The 20681-nt window shown below is 33.6% G+C and overlaps 1 protein-coding gene across 1 annotated transcript in view; it reads right to left on the bottom strand.

Annotated features, from left to right (window-relative positions):
- Positions 1-6586, bottom strand: part of LOC149580312 (CMP-sialic acid transporter 2-like) — a 135205-nt gene extending 128619 nt beyond the window's left edge. Inside the window, exon 1 of the mRNA XM_089813479.1 lies at positions 6226-6586. Within this exon, the coding sequence (XP_089669605.1) occupies positions 6226-6282 (57 nt within the window). The 5' untranslated portion in view covers positions 6283-6586. The remainder of the gene's footprint in view (positions 1-6225) is intronic.
- Between the last annotated feature and the right edge of the window lie 14095 nt (positions 6587-20681).

The following is a 20681-nucleotide window of genomic DNA, read 5'->3' as shown; positions in this document are numbered from 1 at the left end:
CTACATCTTCACTATCCATATCTTCAATCCTGGATTATAAGGAATGGAAACAATTTTACATATTCCATCCTAAACTTACTCAACATATCTATAGCATAATTGGTTCGAGAGGTATGTCCCACCATCTTTCTGGCGTACTTGGATGCCACACAAGTAGCGTAGAAAACCAAGATCGGCTATCTTGAATTTATCTCTCAATTTTACCATTTTTTGTCACTGATCTTGATCATGTTATGTCTTGGGACGATAATAACATCAACATAAGTACTATAATTATTATATTACCATCATCAAACTTCTTTAAATACAATTTTGGATCACTGGGACTATAATGGAAGTCCTGAGTTCAGAAATATTCAACAATCTTGATTTCTGTTAACCTACAAACTAAGTTTGCCTTGAATTTGGAAATATTCATCAATCTTTAACATACCAAGCCCTTGAAAACAGCTCAAGCCATAGAAAGACTTTTGAACATACAAATGAAATTTACCTTGAGTTTGGAAATATTCATCATACCAAGCCCTTGACTCAAGCCATAAAGAGACTTCATGAACCTACAAACTAAGTGTCCCTATTTAAAACTTCTAAATTCTTAGGTTTTGTCATATAGATATCTTCGTCAATTTTATCATTCATTTTGGTGAAGGTGCCAGTTGAAATGAGCTGTCAATGCTATAAAACTCCTAACAATGTCGGCATTTGATATTAGAATAAAAAACATTGGTGAGAGTTCCCTCCTTTTGTGAGTATCCACTGGCTGTAGTCTTGCTTGTTCTACAACGATTCCATAAAACTTGTACTTCCGCTTGTACACCCACTTATTGTTGATCACATCCTTTTTCCTTCGGCAAGTCCCCCAACTTACATGTTTTATTATTTATCAAAGATTCATATTCATTCTGCGTAGCTTGTTTGCATGCATATTTTCCTTTAGTCTCATCATAATCATTGGTCTTCGTTATGATCATCACTTGATAAATTTCTTATCTTTAATGGAGTACTACATTCTTCAATGATATCAGAAGTTGCCTAAGAAATTTCATTAGTTTGAAAGACATTACGGGATTCATCGTTATCTATGTCCAGTTGTCGTACATGAGAAGAGAAGATTTTATTATAGCCTCAAAACCTTCATTAAACTTGACATCCCTACTTATGAGTACATCTTCCGAACTAGGATCCTACTTGTATCCATTTTATGACCATCACAACCAACAATGATGCAGTTAACACTCTTCTTATTAAAGAAACATCTCTATTCTCACCAAGGATGTGAAAGGATACTTTACATCCAAAAGCTCCAAATACTAAATATTCGGTTTCTTTGCACTCCATTATTATTCAAAGAGTTACGTTCAGCAAACAAATCGGAGGAGACCTATTCACGATATGATATGCAGTATTAATAGCCTCGACTTGAAGAAACAAAGGACGACCATTACACTGTCACATGCACCAGGCCAAAATCTTTCTATCAAGAACACCGTTTTGTTGATTATATCTATTAGACATTTCTTATTTCTTTCCGTCTTTCTCATTTTCTTTTCAAAGAGATAACATGAACCCATGATATACCTACAATGGGCTTTGACTTGGGGTATTTATTATTTTTCTTTTGGAGATCTACAACTAATTGGATATTCAGATTCAAATCATGCAGGTTAAACTGAAAATCAACTAGAAGGTATGTTCTCTCTCTTACTCTCATGAGATTCACAAAAATATATGAACCTGTTGTTGGTATGGTCTCTATGATTATTTGTGTTTTTATAATTTGCTCTGTCTTAAATTCCTACCTTGATTTAATAGAAATGCTTTTAACCTTTCAAATTCGCAACACTTAATTTTTATGCTTAAGTAAATCCAAACCTTCCTTTTAAAATCTATCATGAAACTATCTCCTCACCTTGATGTGGGATTTATAGGCCCATATAAATCATTATGGACAAGTACAAGAGATGTTCTTGTCCGCCATGTAGACCTTTCAAACTTCTTTATGTTGTTGATATGGTCTCTACAATTATTTGTTTTTTAATAATTTGCTTGGTCTTAAATCCCTACCTTGATTTAATAGAAATGCTTTTAACCTTTCAAATTCACAACACTTAATCTTTATGCTTAAGTAAACCCAAACCTTCCTTTTAAAATCTATCATGAAACTAGTTCCTCACCTTGATGTGGGATTCATAGGCCCATATAAATCATTATGTACAAGTAAAAGAGATGTTCTTGTTCTCCTTGTAGACCTTTCAAACTTCTTTATGTTGTTTATCAGTAATGCATCTTATAGACAATTGTATTTGTTCCTATCCAAGGTAGTTGATCAACCGTATTCATATTGAAAAGCATGTGAAGATTTGATAGTTTGAATGAGTAAATCGTTGATAAAACATTTGTGTAAGAACATCAATAATGTCAATTGTCTTATCAAGAAATGTTAAACATTTGTAAATGCAATCATTTTTTACTCTTGTGGCTACAATTGTAAATCCACCATTGATGCTCTCTGTTCTAGACACTCATCTAAATAGAACTCCCCAAGAAAGCCATATTGAATTTTTTTGATTTACTAAGACATGATTTTTTGTTAACTTAGGTACTAGACTAGCATTCATTACTTACAACTTATCATCGCGTTCTTTCATTAAAATTGAAACTATTTCTTCGAAATTACTTCTGAACCATCATAGATTACTAAAGTCCTTGCCCCATTTACTTCTTGTAGAGGACTAAAGAAGTTTTTATTGTTGTAAGACACATGTCAATTGATCGCTAGATCAATATACATGTAATGTTATTGAATTTCCCTAAATGGTTGAGGAGGCCATAACCACATTGTGATCATCCTCATCTTAGCAAAATTTGAACACCTTCTTTAATTAAAAACATTATTTCCCCTCCTACATGTACTTTTCTACCTGGACATCATTCACTTACATGTCTTTCTTATCCACAATTATAAACTGTGATAGTTTTTTCTCTTTTACAATAATCTTTGTGATTTCTCCATTCATTTTTTGCCTTTTGAGAACCATGCCTCTATTAATGATCCTTTGGTTGATTTGACAGCCTTTAATTACTTTAGTGTTATTTCTCTTGATTTTCTCTTTTATTTCAATATAAATTTGTTAGTATAACTTTTGTAGTTTTCTCTAGGCATAAATGCTTGATAACTCTTGCTAGATTCACCTATGAACATTTTAAGCCTACTCTTTTCATCGAAAAAGGTTTGGTTTGATATTCTCAAATTTTCCAACTAAATCTAATATGTGAAAGAGTAATGGTACTCATATACAAGATGTTCACTTTAAAAATCTACAACTTAAAAGTCTTCATATTCAAGCTTAATCGTTGCAAGTTAATTTTTTTTCCAATTTTGCAATATTGATTATTCATGCTATATCTGCCCTTCATCTCTTTTGATGTCCACCACTTTTAATTATTGGTTCTTTCATACATTGGTTGTAAAGTTTCCAATATTTTCTTTGTTGCTTTTATATTTTGAACATGAGACCTAATCCCCGAACTAATTTATGTTGTTCATTCATATCCACTTCATCTCGATTTATATGTTTACTTTCATATGTAAGTTTGTTTTCTATTGCTATCTCCTATTAACCTTTCATTTGTTGAATCAAATTCCATCACAAATTTTTAATTTACAAAGAACTATCTAATTTTGCACTAATCACCTTGTTACAGATTTCTCATGAAGCCATAACAAGGACAAAATAAAGTTCCCCAAACACAAGGGCTTAAAAGTAAAGCCCTTATCAACACACAAGCACAATTTAATTTGCGTATTATGTTGTCTTGATGTCAGTTCTCTTATAAACCCAACAAACAAAAACTTTTGAAGAAAAAGAGGACTTTCAAAGATAAAGAGACCTTTATCAATTTCTTTACTTTAATAGGCATTGTTATATAATAAGAACTGGTAGAATTGTTGAGATGAACCAGTTTTAAGCTTCTCTGATATGAAAAACTTTATGGAATTACCATAAATTTATTAATCTCCTAACTTTTAGGCTTCCATATTTGAGGTGGCAAAAATAAAATAGGTTAGAAATAATCTTATGTGCCACTTGTAAAATTCAAATTTTCTTTATAATAAATATCGATAGAAAAATATAATTTTTTAACATATTTTTATCACCCAACACATTATACTCTGGGATTAATAGCTTCCAAATATTTCTTAAAAACCTTAGGCAGCTCCATTTCTATTTAAAAGTGGTGGCTCCATGCAAATACTAATGTTGCTTCTTAATTTTAAAAGAAAAAATTTATGAAAATAGAGATCTCAGTTTAAGAAGACATTTCCTATTTTCTCATTTTAAACTTCTTTTTTATTTAGATGCTTCCAAATATTAAAAAATTTATAATTTATACTTTTTTTTTATAATTTTTTATTTTTCATTGAAAGTTATTTTTAATGTAAGATTATGCTGGTGAAAATACCGAAGACTGTAAATTTACCAAAGCAATTAAATGTTTTCCATACTACTTATGAACGGTAAGAAACTATTTTTATTTTTTCCAACTTATTATTATTTTATATTATTACTCTTTTAAATAAACTATAATAAGTAAGTAATAAAATTATGAAGACCAATAATCTTTATAGAACTTAAACTTTTCCACTTACCTTTAAATTTCAAATGATCTTTTAAAAAAAAAAATCACCCTCTACTTTTAAGACCTCTAGTGTAACCCCAGCTTGAATGTTACCAAATAACCAATCTACTAAGCAAAAACTATTAAAAATAGATTCCTTGGAAAGAGTCCTCGTGGTAATTTAAGAATTCATGGCACCCAATGTTACAGTAGTATGGAAATTTAAAATTATCACAATGAATAATTACCCTGCAAGGATTTTCTAAACAATGTATATATGGAAAGAATTCCCCACTCTGGTATATCCAGTTAAGCAGACCTACTTTACCAAATATATTAAGTCATAATCTACAAACACACATCAAATCCGCATAACCCAGAGCGAATTGTTACTCACGAAAAACACCACTGGATTCACAATATGTACATATGCTCACTGCACAGTTTTGCAGTGAGTGGGATGCAATCGAGCCCTAGAATTGGATTTAATTTTTCGCCAAATTTTCGTAGAGTACTTTAAAAAAGCACTCAGCGGGCTTCAAATAAAACAGAAATCAACAATTTACTCAAAAAGAGCTCTCTGAAGCATGGTTCCCAAGGAGTATTGTGCATTTTTAAAACAAATACAAACCAGTGTGTAACAGACTTCTAATAAGCAGAGCATACAAAAACAAAATTTTCAAAAAATAGATCTTCGAAAAGCATGGTTACCCAACAAGGGTTCTGCATTAAAACTTTGAAGAAAAAATATAACCCAACAGTCTGTTCAACGGACTTCGAAATAAAAAACTGAAAGATATAATTATCCCAAAGATCTCTTTTGAAGTTTAAAACAAATACTGCCTGGAAATTAAGAAAAACAACAGTTGCCCAAGAGGGATCTCTATTAAAGATGTCCCCCAACAGAAATTCTGCATTAAAACCGTGATAAACAAATACCACTGAACAATCTGTACATGAAACTTCTAAATAAAAACCAAATCACCCCGTAAAACATTTTCGCCGATTTGCCGACAAGCATTTGACATTGAAACCCTGACTTCAACGGACTTCAAAACAAAAATAGTTACCCAAAGAATACAAACGTAAAACATGATCACACAAGCATTCCACATTCAACAACAAATACCACACATCAGTGTGTTCAACAGAAAGTATAAAATCGACAATTGTCCACAAAAGATCTCTGTAAAATCGGGTCTGCCAAGAACCGTTCTGCATTAAATCTTTACAAAAAAGAAGCACTACTCTGTTCAAAAGACTAGTAAATAGACTATAGAAACAAGAGATTTCCCTAAAATAAGGTCACGCAACGAGCACTCTGCACTAAAACCTTCAAAAGCTTAAAGCTTATTCAGCAAACTTCTAAAGAGAACAAAAACTAACAGCAATGGCCTTCAAACACTGTCACCCCTCAAGCATTCTGCACTGAAACATTGAAGAAACAAACAAAGCTAACAAGTGCTTTAAAAAGTACATTACTCTTTTTTTTTAAACAATTAGACCTAATTCAAATGTTTAGCCACTAAAGATTTTGCAGAGAAAAGCTCTAGGACATGGAGAAAATACATAATATTTCGAACGAATATAAAGCGAAAACGGTACCTGGTCTTTGATCTCTCTGTAATCCATTGTGTTTGAAACAGAGATTAAATGCTGCATCACTGAAATTGGCACAGAACTTTGCAGTCAGTTTTCAGTCTGAAATTTGTTTAAATGCTTGCTTGCTGCAATGGTGACGCCTTCTGTCAACTACTCTTCATCAAAAGCCAAAAACCATATTCAAATTTTAAGGGAAATGGAGCTTCCGTTCGATTTTCCAAACGTGAATGGTCCAGATTAAATCCAAGGGTCGTGGAGTGCATGTAGACCGTCCCAAACAATAATTCTTGCAGCAATTTGGACTAATTGCAGTAATATAAATTCAATTTAAAAACACGCTATTTTTATTTTTTGAGAAGATGTTAAAGCGCCATAAATTCAAGTAACGTGCTGATATTATACTTTTGTACAGTGAAACTACCCAACTGATTGGCGGTAAATGCATAGAAGTACGGTGGTTTTACTCCGCCACCAAGTTGACATTCAAGACATTTAGGAAGCTTCAAATTTGATGAAAAAAATTGATGGTTCCTGATAATTAATAAAAAGTATTAATGTTTGAATTATTAAATGATAATAATTATGGTGTAAGTATTAATATGTTGTGATAATTAAATTGTAAGCTAATGTTATTAGGAGCGGATTTTGAAGAAGCATTGTCCTTATAATGAGATGATAAAATATTATTTTTAAGATATTTAAATATGAAATATTTTTTTTAAATAGAATGATAATCTTTTAATCTTTTTAAATTGAAAATTTAAACTTTTTTATGTAAATCTAAAATATGATTATAACATTAAAATATTAAGGCAAGAGCCAAGAACGTATCGGTAAATTGTGAGCCTCTCATCAGAAAGGTCTTTGTCATAGCTCTATTTCTCCATGTGTGCACTAAACCTACCAAATAAATTGTATTAGACATAGTCAATCATAAATGAGTAGGGAAATATCATTAGTACCACTTACATAGTCAATCATAAATGAGTAGGGAAATATCATTAGTACCACTTATAACTATAAAAGTATTGTGCATATGGTAAGCCACCAACTTTTATGTCACCAATACCACCATAACTATAGAAATACTCTACATTTAGTTAGCCACCAACTTATATTGATGTTAGCCAATTTGATGGTCACTAAATATTTAAGTAAGTAGTACTAGTGATAATTATTTAAGTACTCTGCATGTGGTAAGTCACCAACTTATGATGTTAGACAATTTGATGGTCACTAAGTATTAAACCACATGTCTAAATGCAATGGCCACTAACAATTAAGAGGTGTTACTTCTTGATTAAAAATTGTATAACAATTTTTAAGTTAGAAGGGAAATTTGTTTAATTAAATAGTAAATTAAGTAATATAATCAAACTCTAAATATATGAGTTATAATGTATATATAAACATGGATAGCATAGCCTGTTATGAGATTCACTAAAAATAAATTATATAAATCAATACTAGTACATTAAAAAAATGTTGTATGCAAGACAAGTATAAAAAGATGTTGTTCTTTATTGTTTGGATTGTGGTGATTTATTACTGCTCCTTGTTATGAACATGGTATTTTATAACCTAGCTAGCTCATCACCTAGGTCTTCATCACAGTGGTTACTTAAATTTTACTTAAGGTACATAGAAAAGGTGTCACTTGATGCCTTGAGTCATAAGATTAAGATGTGTGTTATAATCTTATGCAATTATATACCTCACCTTGGTCTATATAACCAATTGATAACTTTGCATTCTCAAATCATGGTAGAATTCATCATCATTGTATATTTGTCTTCTTTGATAAAGTAAAAGTGTTCTTTCATAAATGATCCCTCTTGTGCTTTCATAAAAGTTACTAGATCTTAGAAGGATAGAATCATTAACCAAATATTGCATGGTATAAAGATTTGAATACCAACTTTTACATGTGGTATATATCAAAGCTTTTACTAATTGATTATGGTTATTATTGCTTAAGAGATATAAGTTGTTGATCTTGGTCAATCTTAAAATGTTGGCTATGTTCTTCTTTCACTCTGAATGATTACTTGGAGAGCTAAAAGACTTGATAAAAATATTGAATTTGTGGAGCTCATTGTTTCTAATTTATTGTAGGCTTGTTTCAAAGCTTCTTGCTGCAAGTCTAACCTCAAATTTGAGTTCAAATTGTCCAAGAAAATTGTATATTTTCTTTCCTTTTGTTTAGATTAGACATGTCAAGCCAAATCTGCAAAAAATTGAAGTTTAACTTGTGGTTGTCAAATCTAGAATGTAGTTTGCATTTTAGCATTTTAGGTCAAACAGGTCAAATATAAATTTTCCATACATCTATAATATTGGACAACCTTAAAATCTATAGTCAACTTGTCAAATTTGGAGCACCTTTTCATGTGTAATTAAATAACTTTCACAATAGAATATGTAGTATGAAATATGTTGCAAATACTCGACAACAATATGTCATTGTGAGGGGATAACCTCCTAATCCCCTTGGAGATACCGCCAATGATATTTGATGACAATTAAGTGCTCAGAGTGATAAAATTAGACACTATTATAGAACACGCTTCCACTATTGAGATGGGGTTGAATCAGTAGTAGATATTTATACTTAATAAATTATAACTTTTAATGTAACTTGTCAAAATTCACTTTGAAAATATGAAAATAAATGAAACTAAAACTAAAAGACGTGAAACCACACAAGAAGAAAATGTATGATATTTATGTAGAAACTCGAGATGGGAAAAACCATAGTGAGAAACACTGCCAGGATTCATTGTCCTAATCCAGCCTCGCAGTTAAAGAGTTTGCAATCTTTTAGAGCACAAGATCCATGGAATCACCAAATCTTTAATCAAAGCACCAACTCTCAAATCACAATCATATAACCTAATCACCGACTAGGATCCTAAAGCACTAACTCTAAAAATTTCATTGTAGTTTATTAATGATTTCAACTTTATAATTACTACACTCTACATCATGTATGAGCTTTTTTATTTAAATCAACAACCTTTAAATATTCATTTAAATATAGCACTTTATCATCGCAAAGACTTGCAAATGAAGTTTTTGATAATAGAATATTGTCATATTTTGTAGCATTTTGCAAAATTAACCTATACAGTATCACTTGTGTAATAAAATCTTTCCAAGAAAATCACAACAGGTATATTGTGTCACTATTCACTATTCTCTAAGTAGTCCTCTTTCTTTGGCTTATTTGTTGCTAATCAATCATATGTCTCTCAATTCATATTAGATATGAAGCACTCATATTTATTTTATCAAATTTGACTAATAATCTTCTCTCTCCTAAAAGTATTTTAAGCATCATTTTATTAATGATGCCTTCCTACATTTGTTACACCACACTCTCTTCCATCCATGCCTCTGTGTCTTTAAACAATGCTTATTCTACCTCTATCGAGAGAATAAATAGTTAGAAAACCATTGAATAATTGTCCGTATTGGTTATATCTTCTTCAACCAACCAAGTTATCAAACCTTTTTTTATAGTTGTTTACTTTTGCATTGGCTGTATGCACCAAGTTGGTGCACAAAAAAGTAAATGCCCTTACAAAAATAAAATCTCCAATAACTCGACCGGGTTATTTGCAGGCTTGGTAACCAAGCCTGACCTTATAACATTTAATAATTTGATCGGGTTTGGTAGCCTAATCGATTTATTAAAAACTTTTAATTTTTTAAAACCCAATCGGGTTTTGAAAAGCTATAAGTTTTTTTAAAGAAAGATAGGCTACTCATTTTAATGCCTACAATCGTGCAAACAAAGCTTGAGGAGGAGATAAATCGCAAAACATGGTCGGGCTTTGACATTTTTGAAGCCATTTTTTACCATGCCGCCCCATAAACAAGGTAATTTTGCATGTTATGTTTTTTTTTTTTTTTTGTTCTATTTGTTTTCAGATGTTCCTATTTGTTAAAAAAGTAAGGTTTGTAATATATTTTTGTTTTGTTTATAATCTTATTATCAAATGCATCAAAGAAACCAAGAAAACAAGTTAGACATGAAATACCTCCTCATACACAAATAATTCAATCAACCCCTAAAGCGCAAAACCCATCATTGACTACAAGGTAGCCACAAAACCCTCTTCCCATGCAACATAGCCACGAAACCCTCCACCCGCTATGACATAGGCACAAAATTCTTCACTCAATGTTCCCCTTTAACAACCACAGTCACCTATAAACCCTCCACACATAGCATTAGATCATGTAAATGCTACGCAGGAGGACCTCATAAACTGTTGTTGGTGTAAATGCGTATTTACTATTTACACTTACTTAAGTTTACTTAGGTCAATGCATTATTTCGTTATTTATTTTGTGAGACACTTAGGAGTTTGCGAACCTTTTTTAGTTGTGATGTTGACAACACAGAAGTATGCAACTCTAATTCAGCACATGGTGTCTACAACACTAGAGTTTGCATCATTCACTGAGTTGTCATGTAGACAACACAGTTATTCGCACTCCCTTTTTGGCACACTTTGTCTACAAAATAAATTTGTGTGTTACACTCTTGTAGGCTTATCCTCTCATCATTGCACTTACTTCCGTGCTTAATGGAGGATAACCCATATCTGGTGGACATGTGCCTGGTTGTATGACTTATCATGATGTTGATTCTTAGGCATTCTAGATGCATCTCAAAGGCCTTTATATACAAGCACTCCTAGTGTACTTTCATGCATATTGAATTGAATACATTGTTATTCTAATCATACTCTTTTTGGTCTACAATTGTGCCTGTGCTTGTGTTTGAGTTCTTAGTTCTTGGGTGAATTTTTCCCTAAGGCAAATTCTTACAATCGCCTTACACAAAATACCTCTCACATTAGCCAAATGGTCAATAGGTTGAGGTCATCTAGTCCTTCTCACCACTCAACCCTAGCAGATACACTTGAAAAAATAGCCCAAAATGCAAATGAGGTGTCTAGGGAGGTTACTAAATGGGATTTATGGAGGGATAGGTGTCATGCATTTTATGTTGATGGGTTATCATATCAGCAAGGACATAAAGAAAGGTGTTATATGTGCTATTTTCATTGATCCTAATTCTTGAAACTCTTTATTAGAAATAAACAAAAGTTTTCCTATTCAATGGTGCACTCTTGTTGGGATGAGATCAACTTTCTAGGATAGGTGGTAAATGGTATTTGACCTCCCCCCCTGTAATAATTATGAGGTGCCTTTATATTTTTTGAGAAGCCTATACTATGAATTCATCCTCAACAAGAAGCCAGATTACTTTGACATCCATGAGTTCCAAGGTAGAGGGAAAGGCTCTGCGCATGATAGACTTGGGGCCCATAGGGTGGTACCACAACATGAGAGGAGATGTACAACACAAAAAATCATGTCTCATGTTGTGGTCCCAACAGTCGTAAAGGAGTCTATTGATTTAAAAACTCTTCATGTAGTTGCATCATTGATTGATGTCATCATTCAACATGGCTTGCAATTATGCGGTATTACTTCACCTACGACACCTCCACCATCATCAGATGCACCATTAGGTTCATCACAGCCTGCAACAACTCCATCATCATCACTTGCACTATCGTTGTCATACCATCTTGTGCCATTTGCATTGTCATCACGTGTATCATTACAATCTTCGGGGCTCGAACAACATGTATGTTTTAGTTTCCACCGTATATGCGATGGGCTGGATACTGAGGTAACTTTGGATGGATCTACATCCCATGCATGCATGCATTGTGGGAAGACTTGTTACACATCTATAGGGGGATTTCATACTCCCAAATTATTTGATGACGACAATTTTTGGTGGAGAGGAGACACGAGTTTGTTTGTTTAAGTTTTCACATGTTATTATTTAATCTCCTAATTATCATAAAAGTAAATATGTATTTCTATAGAACACTCTTGTGAACAATATGCAGTGCAGGGTGCAGGAAGCAATATGAGAACACCACACAATACTCATTTTGTTAGAGGTGTGAGGCCAGGAGCAAGAATACCCAAGGTAAAGTTTTTAAAATATAATTAAAAGTAGAATACTACATTAGCTTCGAATATTGTTTCTTAATTGCTATGAGACTAACAGTATAAAGTTCCCTAAATGTTGTTTCTTAATTGTTATGATATTATCTAACCCTATTTGGTTCATGGCTCCTTGCTAGGATATTTTAGACTTTGAAACCTTACATCATTCCATCCATTATATGCCTTAAGATATAGTTTTCATTTATATAGCTTTCTACTATCTACATCTGCCAATCCTCCACCTCATCCAGTAACACCCAAGTCTCCAAGGTGTTTTACAAGGAAGCCAATAAAATATCCATCTCCTTAAGTTGATGAGTCATGTCATTTAATTACATAATGTGAAGTTTCTAGTGTTGAAACCTTTCCATCTCCCAAACCCACCATTCCTCTTCCATCTCGCATAACTATCATCCCTCTTTCATCCACCCCACTTATAGACCCCCCTCCATTTCCTACCATTATTGAAACCCCTCTTATAGATCCTCTTCCATCTCCTACCATCATTGAAACCCTCCCATTCATCAAATCCATCCTCCATATACCCATCCCCATTGAAGAACCTATCAAACTCCATATCACCTAGGATGTCTTGCAGGAGTGTGAGGTTCATGAATCTACACTTGTATTTCTTGATAAGGTGCCAAAAGTTCATTCCTATCTCTCTTTTCCTTCTCAGTCTCTTTATTTTCAATTTAGGCCTTATAGCCTTTTTAAGCCCCAATTAGGCCTTTTTTCCTATTTTTCAAATATCCTTTCAATCTCATCCACACCTTGTCTAAGCTCCATTAAACATCTTAGAACCATTGGTTTTGTACCTTCAATCATTCACTACAAGAATCGACTCACAATTATTAAATCCTTCATGTCAGGGTATACAAAATAGTGCTTATGATGAAGAATGATCAATAAAATGTTCAATGACCTTCATGTCCTTCTTGTGTCTTCTTCCCCTCATATGTCCTTCTTGTGTCTTTTTTTTCCATTTACAATATTATCTCTTATTTATAACAATGCCAAATAAGAGAGATCAAGAAAGAAAGATCTAACTTCAAGAAAGAGGGTAAGAAGGTCGCGTTTACCAAAAGAAGGTAAGCACCCAGTAAAATAAAAAGGAGTGACATAACACCACAAAACAAAGAGTTAGCAAAGTCAAGTCCACAAAAAAGAAGGAAATCACCTAAAACCATAAAGAAGGATCTAACTCCAAAAAGAAAGAGTTGATAGAGTCAAGTTCATATTGGATTGACCAAAATGTTTAGTGGGAAAAGGAAGAAACTTTAAATAGGATTGTAGATCTCCACTTTTACAGGTTACTAAGCTATTCAAATATGTATGTGAGGGAAAGAGGGGAATTTCCAAATATGATTCATCAAATAATCCAAAGTACATTAGCTAGAACCCAAAAGAAGAAGGGTGCTAATACCAAATTCAAATTGTAAAGGCGAGTGGAATATGAGGAAATGTACTCTTTGGCCCTTATAGCATAATGTGTATGTTAAATTGAACAAATTATTTAAATAATATAAATCTAAATTCTATGTGTATACAATTAGCCCAATTAAGATATATATCTAGGGTAAAAATATGAAAGGAAATCAAAAAATGAAAAACTTGCCTTAAAATACATAGCAGAAGATGTATTTTAGCTCCGAAAGTCATAGATATGAACCTTTTTTTGAGTATCTGACCATGATTCCCAAAATAAAATGATGAAAGGAACAAAACCAATAAAGTATTCGACAAGAAGGCAAAAAGGACTAGGTTGACTTGTTGGAAGGATGTCTTACAAAATGGTTGATGTAGTCCAGTGATATTGCAACTAACATCTCTAGAAAGCTCCCGCACAGTAGGTTCCAAATCTGCAATGTCCAAACTAATATCTTGTTTCTACACATAGAAAAAAAAGGGGGTTTTTGTGTTTGGGTTGGATGAGGGCTTGGCTTTCCTTAGGCAAGCCCTAGGTTAAGGAATTAACCGTGAACGAGAAATGTAAATGTAATTGACTAAAAGGCAAGATAAATGTTAGGATTCACCTTGCTTTAAACCTTGTTAATAAGGTTTTGGTGTGTAAATGTGTTGTAAATCTTGAATTAGGAGTGTAGAGTGTCTCCACAATTCTCAATGGATCTGCCATAATTCCATCATGGTGCCATGGATGTAAGTGTGCATCAAAGAAGAAGATAATGAATGCTTCAATATAGATCTCCTCCATTAATGACCAACAATAAGCTAGATCTTGAAGAGGAAATGCTCACAGAGGATCCTCCAATGCTAGATAGAAATCTCCTTGCTATAATTCTTGAAAATACTTGATTGTCTTGAAATGCTTGAACTCCTTGAATGCCAAAGGCAAAAATATTGAATTGAGAGCAAGAGCTTGAGAGTATGATCTTATGTTATGAAAATAAAACCTCCAAGACTCCTTATGTATGATTTATTGGGTGGGAAAACAATACAAGCTAACCAGAGAATTTAATAAGACTAATTAAACCCTTAAGGCCTTTCAGGCTATGAGCCCCAAAATCACTAGGGATTGGGTTGACCTGGTATAGAATAGAACAACCTTAGTCAACCTAGTCCCAAAGATCAGGTCTCGGTTGCCACAGAAAGAAGAGGTGGATACCAAAAGAAATAGGGTGGAAACTGGAAGAAGATAGGAGAAAAAGGTGTTGAGCTTGGGTACATCCATGGTCTAAAGAATGAATTATGGAAAGGGTGGTAAAACATATTTAAAGGAAAGTGTGTCCTTTTGACATGGTACATTTATCCCCCACTTTAGTGGAAGTATGACTTTTTGTGTGCCTTATTGTGAACCACACAAGGAAAATGAAGAGGTGGGAAGGTCTCTACAAAAGGGGATGGTGTTAAATGGTCTAGCAAGTGTGTGTGGCATGCTAGCTAGTCAATCAAATGATTCAACTTCAAGGGAAATCCATGTCCAGAAAAACCAGAATTGAAAGTGACCTAGGCATAAGGATGTGTGTGTCCTTAAGGGATCAAAACAAGACCAGGTTTCCCAGACTATTCATTGTCAAAAGAAGGGTTAAAAAAAAGGATTGAGCCTCCCAAACTGTCAATAGCTTAGAGGGGGATCCAAAGAGAGACCAAGCCCCCAACAAGTGTCAATAGTTATAGGAAACTAGAAGGAGGGAGGGAGGGAGGGAGAGAGGGGGAGGGGGAGGGAGAGAGAAAGAGGGGAAGGGGGGGGGGAGAGAGTATCGAGCACTAAAGGCTAAAGTACTCCAATATGTGTAAAGAATTCATATTTGCACTTCATGGTCAAAGGATGAGTAGAGTGTACGCCCCCACATTAAAGCAATTGAAAACACGTTAACAGGAGAAATAGCTTTAATGAGAGTGTACACACATCCACTTAAGAATGTTTCCACTATGAGATGCCCCCGAAAAGAGAAACATATCAAGGGAAATGGGATATACTAACATTGGGGTAAGTAAGATCATATGATAATATGTAATATTATATCAAGTATTAAATATCATCATTCACCAAAGAAAGTAGAACTATGACATGATGGAGGAAAAGATGCATGAGAGTTACAAAGAAGAGTATCTTTGGGTCAATAACATGGAGACCAAAAAGAGTTGGTTCTACCATATCACAAGCAACCAAGAAGACTCTACAAAGTTGCTAGTATGGATAATAGCATAGGTACAACAAGGTGATCACTTTATCCTCTTGTACTCAACAAAGCAATAAGGATAATCTAAATCAATCAAACCAAAATATATAACCAAAAAAAACACAAGAACACAGAGACTACCATGATAGATGAAGTCCACATCAAGAATTTTGCATGCCCCCATCTCGATTTGAAATGCTAGGGGAAGGACGGTGACTCTCGAGACGAACGACATCCATTACTATAGAAATCATAGTGAGTTCTAAGCAAGGGCTTTATGAGTCGCTATGCTCATTACTAGAAGTGATTGTAAGTTGTGTAGAAAGCATGTCAAGAAAATCATTATCCATATCAATTAATTCTTCATCACTACTAAAATGTTCATCATCTAAAGTATTTTCCATATCAAGATTAATAGAATTTAAAATACGAATAGAATCATCATGTTATCCATATGCATAGTGTTACCTTGTTTAGCGTCTTCCAAAGACTCGTGCATAATTTGATCAAAGGAAGGTAAAGGTAAAGGTTGAGATGAAGATGTAGGTTGAGAAGCAAGAGAATGATATTTAGCCTTAACTTTAGCTCGAAGGCTCTTGAACTGCAAATAGGCATGTTGATTCCGAATAGTATTAAAAGATATAATCGAAAGATTAGGATCAACTACCATAGGTTCCGAAGAAGGAAAAACAACATGTTCAATAGCTGAAGGAATAGATGTAAAAGGTAAAATAGGTTCATAAACAAAAGGAGCAGATGGAGTAGGCAAGATAGGCGCAGGTGAATAACCCTTAGGAAGATTAAGCTCCATGATCTTGACTACTTCATGTTTTTGTTACTTTCTACAGAGATGATCTAGATGAGTAGGTGGTTTTTCAGAACAAGATGGCCAATAAAAATCAATCTCAACATAATCTATAGGGCACAATGGTTTATAAAGGGAATGATTAATAGTAATAATTTCTCCATTATGAGGAAATTTAAGGCATTTATGAATAGGAGAGGCTATAGATTGCATGGAAGAGAGCCATGGAATACCAAGATTAACTTGAAATTGATCAGAAGTAGGAATAACAACAAAGGTAATAAAAACATTTTCCCATGAAATAGTGGCAGGTAAAGTGATAGAACCTCAAGGATGATAAAGAAAAACATTACAAGTTTGAATCCACATAGGAGTTGTATCATAAGCATCTCTATGCAACCCTTTATTAAAAAAGGTTTTCTTTAGTGATAACATTCACAATAGAAGAAGGATCAACCAAAGTACATGAGAAGGAATATGAGCAACTCTGGCAGTGATGTAAAGAGGACCATTAGGTTCCCTAAACATAATAGACTGACTAAAACTAATAAGAGGTGTCTATTTATGTTTAGGTGGAGAAGAAATTAGAGGTTGAGGTTCTAACTTAGCATGATTAATCACATGATTTTCTTCATGTATCTTCTCATCATAATTAATATGGTTATTAGAAGAAGAAGGTTGATTAATAACATTCATTGAGTAAGAAGGTAAAGGATTAGTGTAAATTTGTAAATTATGATTAGGTGATGCAACAGACTTATTCATAATATTAACTTGAGCATCAATAGATATAGCCTTGGAGTCAATAAGGTCCTGAATAACATTCTTCAAACCATAACACCTTTGAGTAACATGGCCAGGTTGATGATTGCATTGACAAAAAACATTTGAATCACAATATTTAGGCAATGGTTTACTAGTATCAATTATAGACACCTGAATCTGATTACATCATTAAAGTAATCTTATTTAGTCATCTTTCAGGACATTATTGATCAAGTATTTAATATTTAATTAATTGATCATCATCCCCTAGTTTATTTATTTGTTTAACTAACTATAAGCCCAATTGATAAAATCAAATGACAAACCAAAAGTCTAAATATCAATTAAATTCCTATTCTCCTATTAAATAAAATAAACACGTAAATCTATTAACTTTAATCCAAAATCCCCTTTGATTTAATAAATCATTTTAATCAAACCCCCAACCTCTAACTAACCCTCAATCCCTATCATTAGCTAAATCCAACCCATTCACCCATGCTAATCTCGCTTAGCCAACTACATAATGCACCTCATAAGTGTTAGCCCACTTGCATCCCTCTAACATACCACTTGCATCCTAATCCCCTCCTTAAACACGTGCACAACTTTAACCAAGGGTTAATAAGTCCTAAGCCAAAAGCAAAGTAAAAAATTTGTCCTATCCTTGTTACATTCCTATCCAAAAGACTTTAAGGCTCTTACATGACTTGAAAGCTCTTTAAGGCCTCTTACATCCCTCTTCCACAGTCCTTCCCCCTCATAACTCTCTTTGACCATCCCCTCACATCCAATCCCCTTGCGACGCTTGTCACAAGGCTATGGATTTGAAGAAGAACAATCCATGTGCTTCCCTCTCTTTCAATCCAAACCTTCCCTCATCCTTCCTCCATCCTTGCATCTTGGCCCACCATCTCACTACCCCTTGACCTATAAATTGGACCCTTCCCCTCTCACAAACCATCCACTTCCAATGCAAACTTATAATCTTATTTTGAGAGCTCATAAACTATCAAAATACTATCTATAATGGCAAAATCCACTCATGCTCCCATTGTTGAACCCTTCATTCACCACCATACTCAACCATAATCCATTGTTTGAAGCTTGAGCACGTGTGAGCACACATCCAACCATCATTGTGTACACATCTAAGCATCAAGGTCACACTTGTTGAGCTCACCATACTTGGTTTGCATTCTCCTTATGTGTCTCCTTCGTCCTTTCATACATTTGTTGTATTTCTTTAATTTGTGAATGTTAGATTTATCTTCATATTCTTTGCACACTAAAATCTTACACCATACATTTTGGCATGCTTGATGGGAGCCCACATTCAGGTCATTCTCAATCATTTGCACTTAGGTTCACTAATTTAAAAAAAATGATGTATTGTGATTATTGTTTTGCGTATTAGGTTTTTAACTTCGTCTACAAGTTTACAAGTGCCAATACAGACAACACATTCCCAACCATATCACTCTTTTTCACATAGGAAAACCTCAAAAAAAAAAAAGTTTGTGAACCCACAACTACAAGTTTGAGGGCAACTATCTACGGGAGTGCAAACCCACAAAGGTGAGATCACTTTAATTTTTAATCCTTTCGATCACGTGGCCATTTCCCTTATCTTAACACTTTTATTTCATTCCCACCTTCGGTCATTCCGTGGGATCGCTTGTACATGCTCGCAGGTTCGCCTGCAATACTTGCGAGATCGCTCTACACTAGAAACCTAATTTGACTTCTATTCTCAAACCCACAGTTAAATTAGTCAGTGGAAACACTTACAATATTTGTGAGATGGTTGTCTGGTGAGTTTTCTCTACAACTATATCTTTTGCGGCTTGCGTTTTATTTTTTTCTTCACCAGTTTGACTATGTTCTTTCCTTGTAGGATTGTCGGTTGACTCTTGCGGGTTCACTTTTAATTTTAATTTGTTGTGTTCAATCCCTATAGATGGAACAACATGAGGTTCTGGTTTAATATTTTCCTTAACAATTTGTTTAAACCATGGAATGAACTCACATCTCTATTTAGGCTTTAAAACAAACAACTCAAAATCAATCTTGAATGCCCTAAGGAAACTTGCAATACTTTCAATGGAATGAATGGTTAGATAGAAATCACAATCTTGAATGCTAAGAATCAAAGAATCAATGCTATAAATCACACTTCATCTTGGGCACTAAAACAAACAAAAACTCCATCTTGAATGCTAAAGTTAAAAAAAGAATGAATGCAATGAACATTTTCTTTTGGGAATCAAAGAACGTTTCAAATCAAACATTTCAAGTTAGTGCTTAAAACAAACTCATCTAATCTTGAATGACTTGAGAAAAAATGCTTGTATTCCCATCTTTTTTTAAAGCTTTCACAGACATGATTTCTTATGATGACTTGATTTCTTATGTTGACCATCACTGTCAAGTTGGAATGAACCTTTCATGCTAATCACAAGTATTTTCAAGACATAGATAGGAAAGACAACTAAAGCTTCAAAATTAGAATGAACAAAAAGTCTTGTGTGTCTTAAGATTGTGCCTTTTAGCACATCTTTAAGTTATATTTTATTTCTTGCAAAAACATAACCATTTAAATATGTGACATATGTACCAAAAGTTGTTAGTAAGATCATATACAACAACCTAAGAGTGCTTCTAGCGAGTTCATCATCCTCTAGGAAGCGCGTCCCCTTTGGATAGAACTCAAATTGATAAAATCCTCTAGCCGGTATATAAATGTGAAGAAAGGTAAACTTTTTTCTCCATCAGACAAGTTTGGGTGGTGCATTTCCAGTGATAGCTTGAGGTGGGCAAACTTTCCCATGATTTCAACATGGTTGAAATAGGTTCTTAAGTAAATCACATGTGTACCAACCATTTAGTTGACTCCATGAATCTTATTACAAACCAACTAGCAACTACCCTTTTAACCTTACATCAAATCCAAATTGACAACAGGGATAAAGCATGCTTGAACTGTCTTATTTGTGAAATGACCTCATGGAAAACATTTGTTGAAAATACACATCTATCAAAGTTGGTTATCAAATGTCCTTTTTGCCAAAAAGAGATCCATTATTTATCTCCCTCAAAGTTGCTTTGTCCTTTGAAGGATTGCTTGTTCACTTGATCAAAAAAAAGTGTCTCAAAAGTCAAAATAGGGCATACTTAGCATAGTCACTGCCCCATTACAACTT

The sequence above is a fragment of the Cupressus sempervirens genome, chromosome 1, assembly GCF_028749045.1.
Source record: "Cupressus sempervirens isolate cs-2001-9-10 chromosome 1, ASM2874904v1, whole genome shotgun sequence".
In the NCBI taxonomy this organism is placed as follows: domain Eukaryota; kingdom Viridiplantae; phylum Streptophyta; class Pinopsida; order Cupressales; family Cupressaceae; genus Cupressus; species Cupressus sempervirens.
The sequence above is the reverse complement of the archived record's forward strand: the minus strand, read 5'-3'. Positions and strand labels throughout refer to the sequence as shown.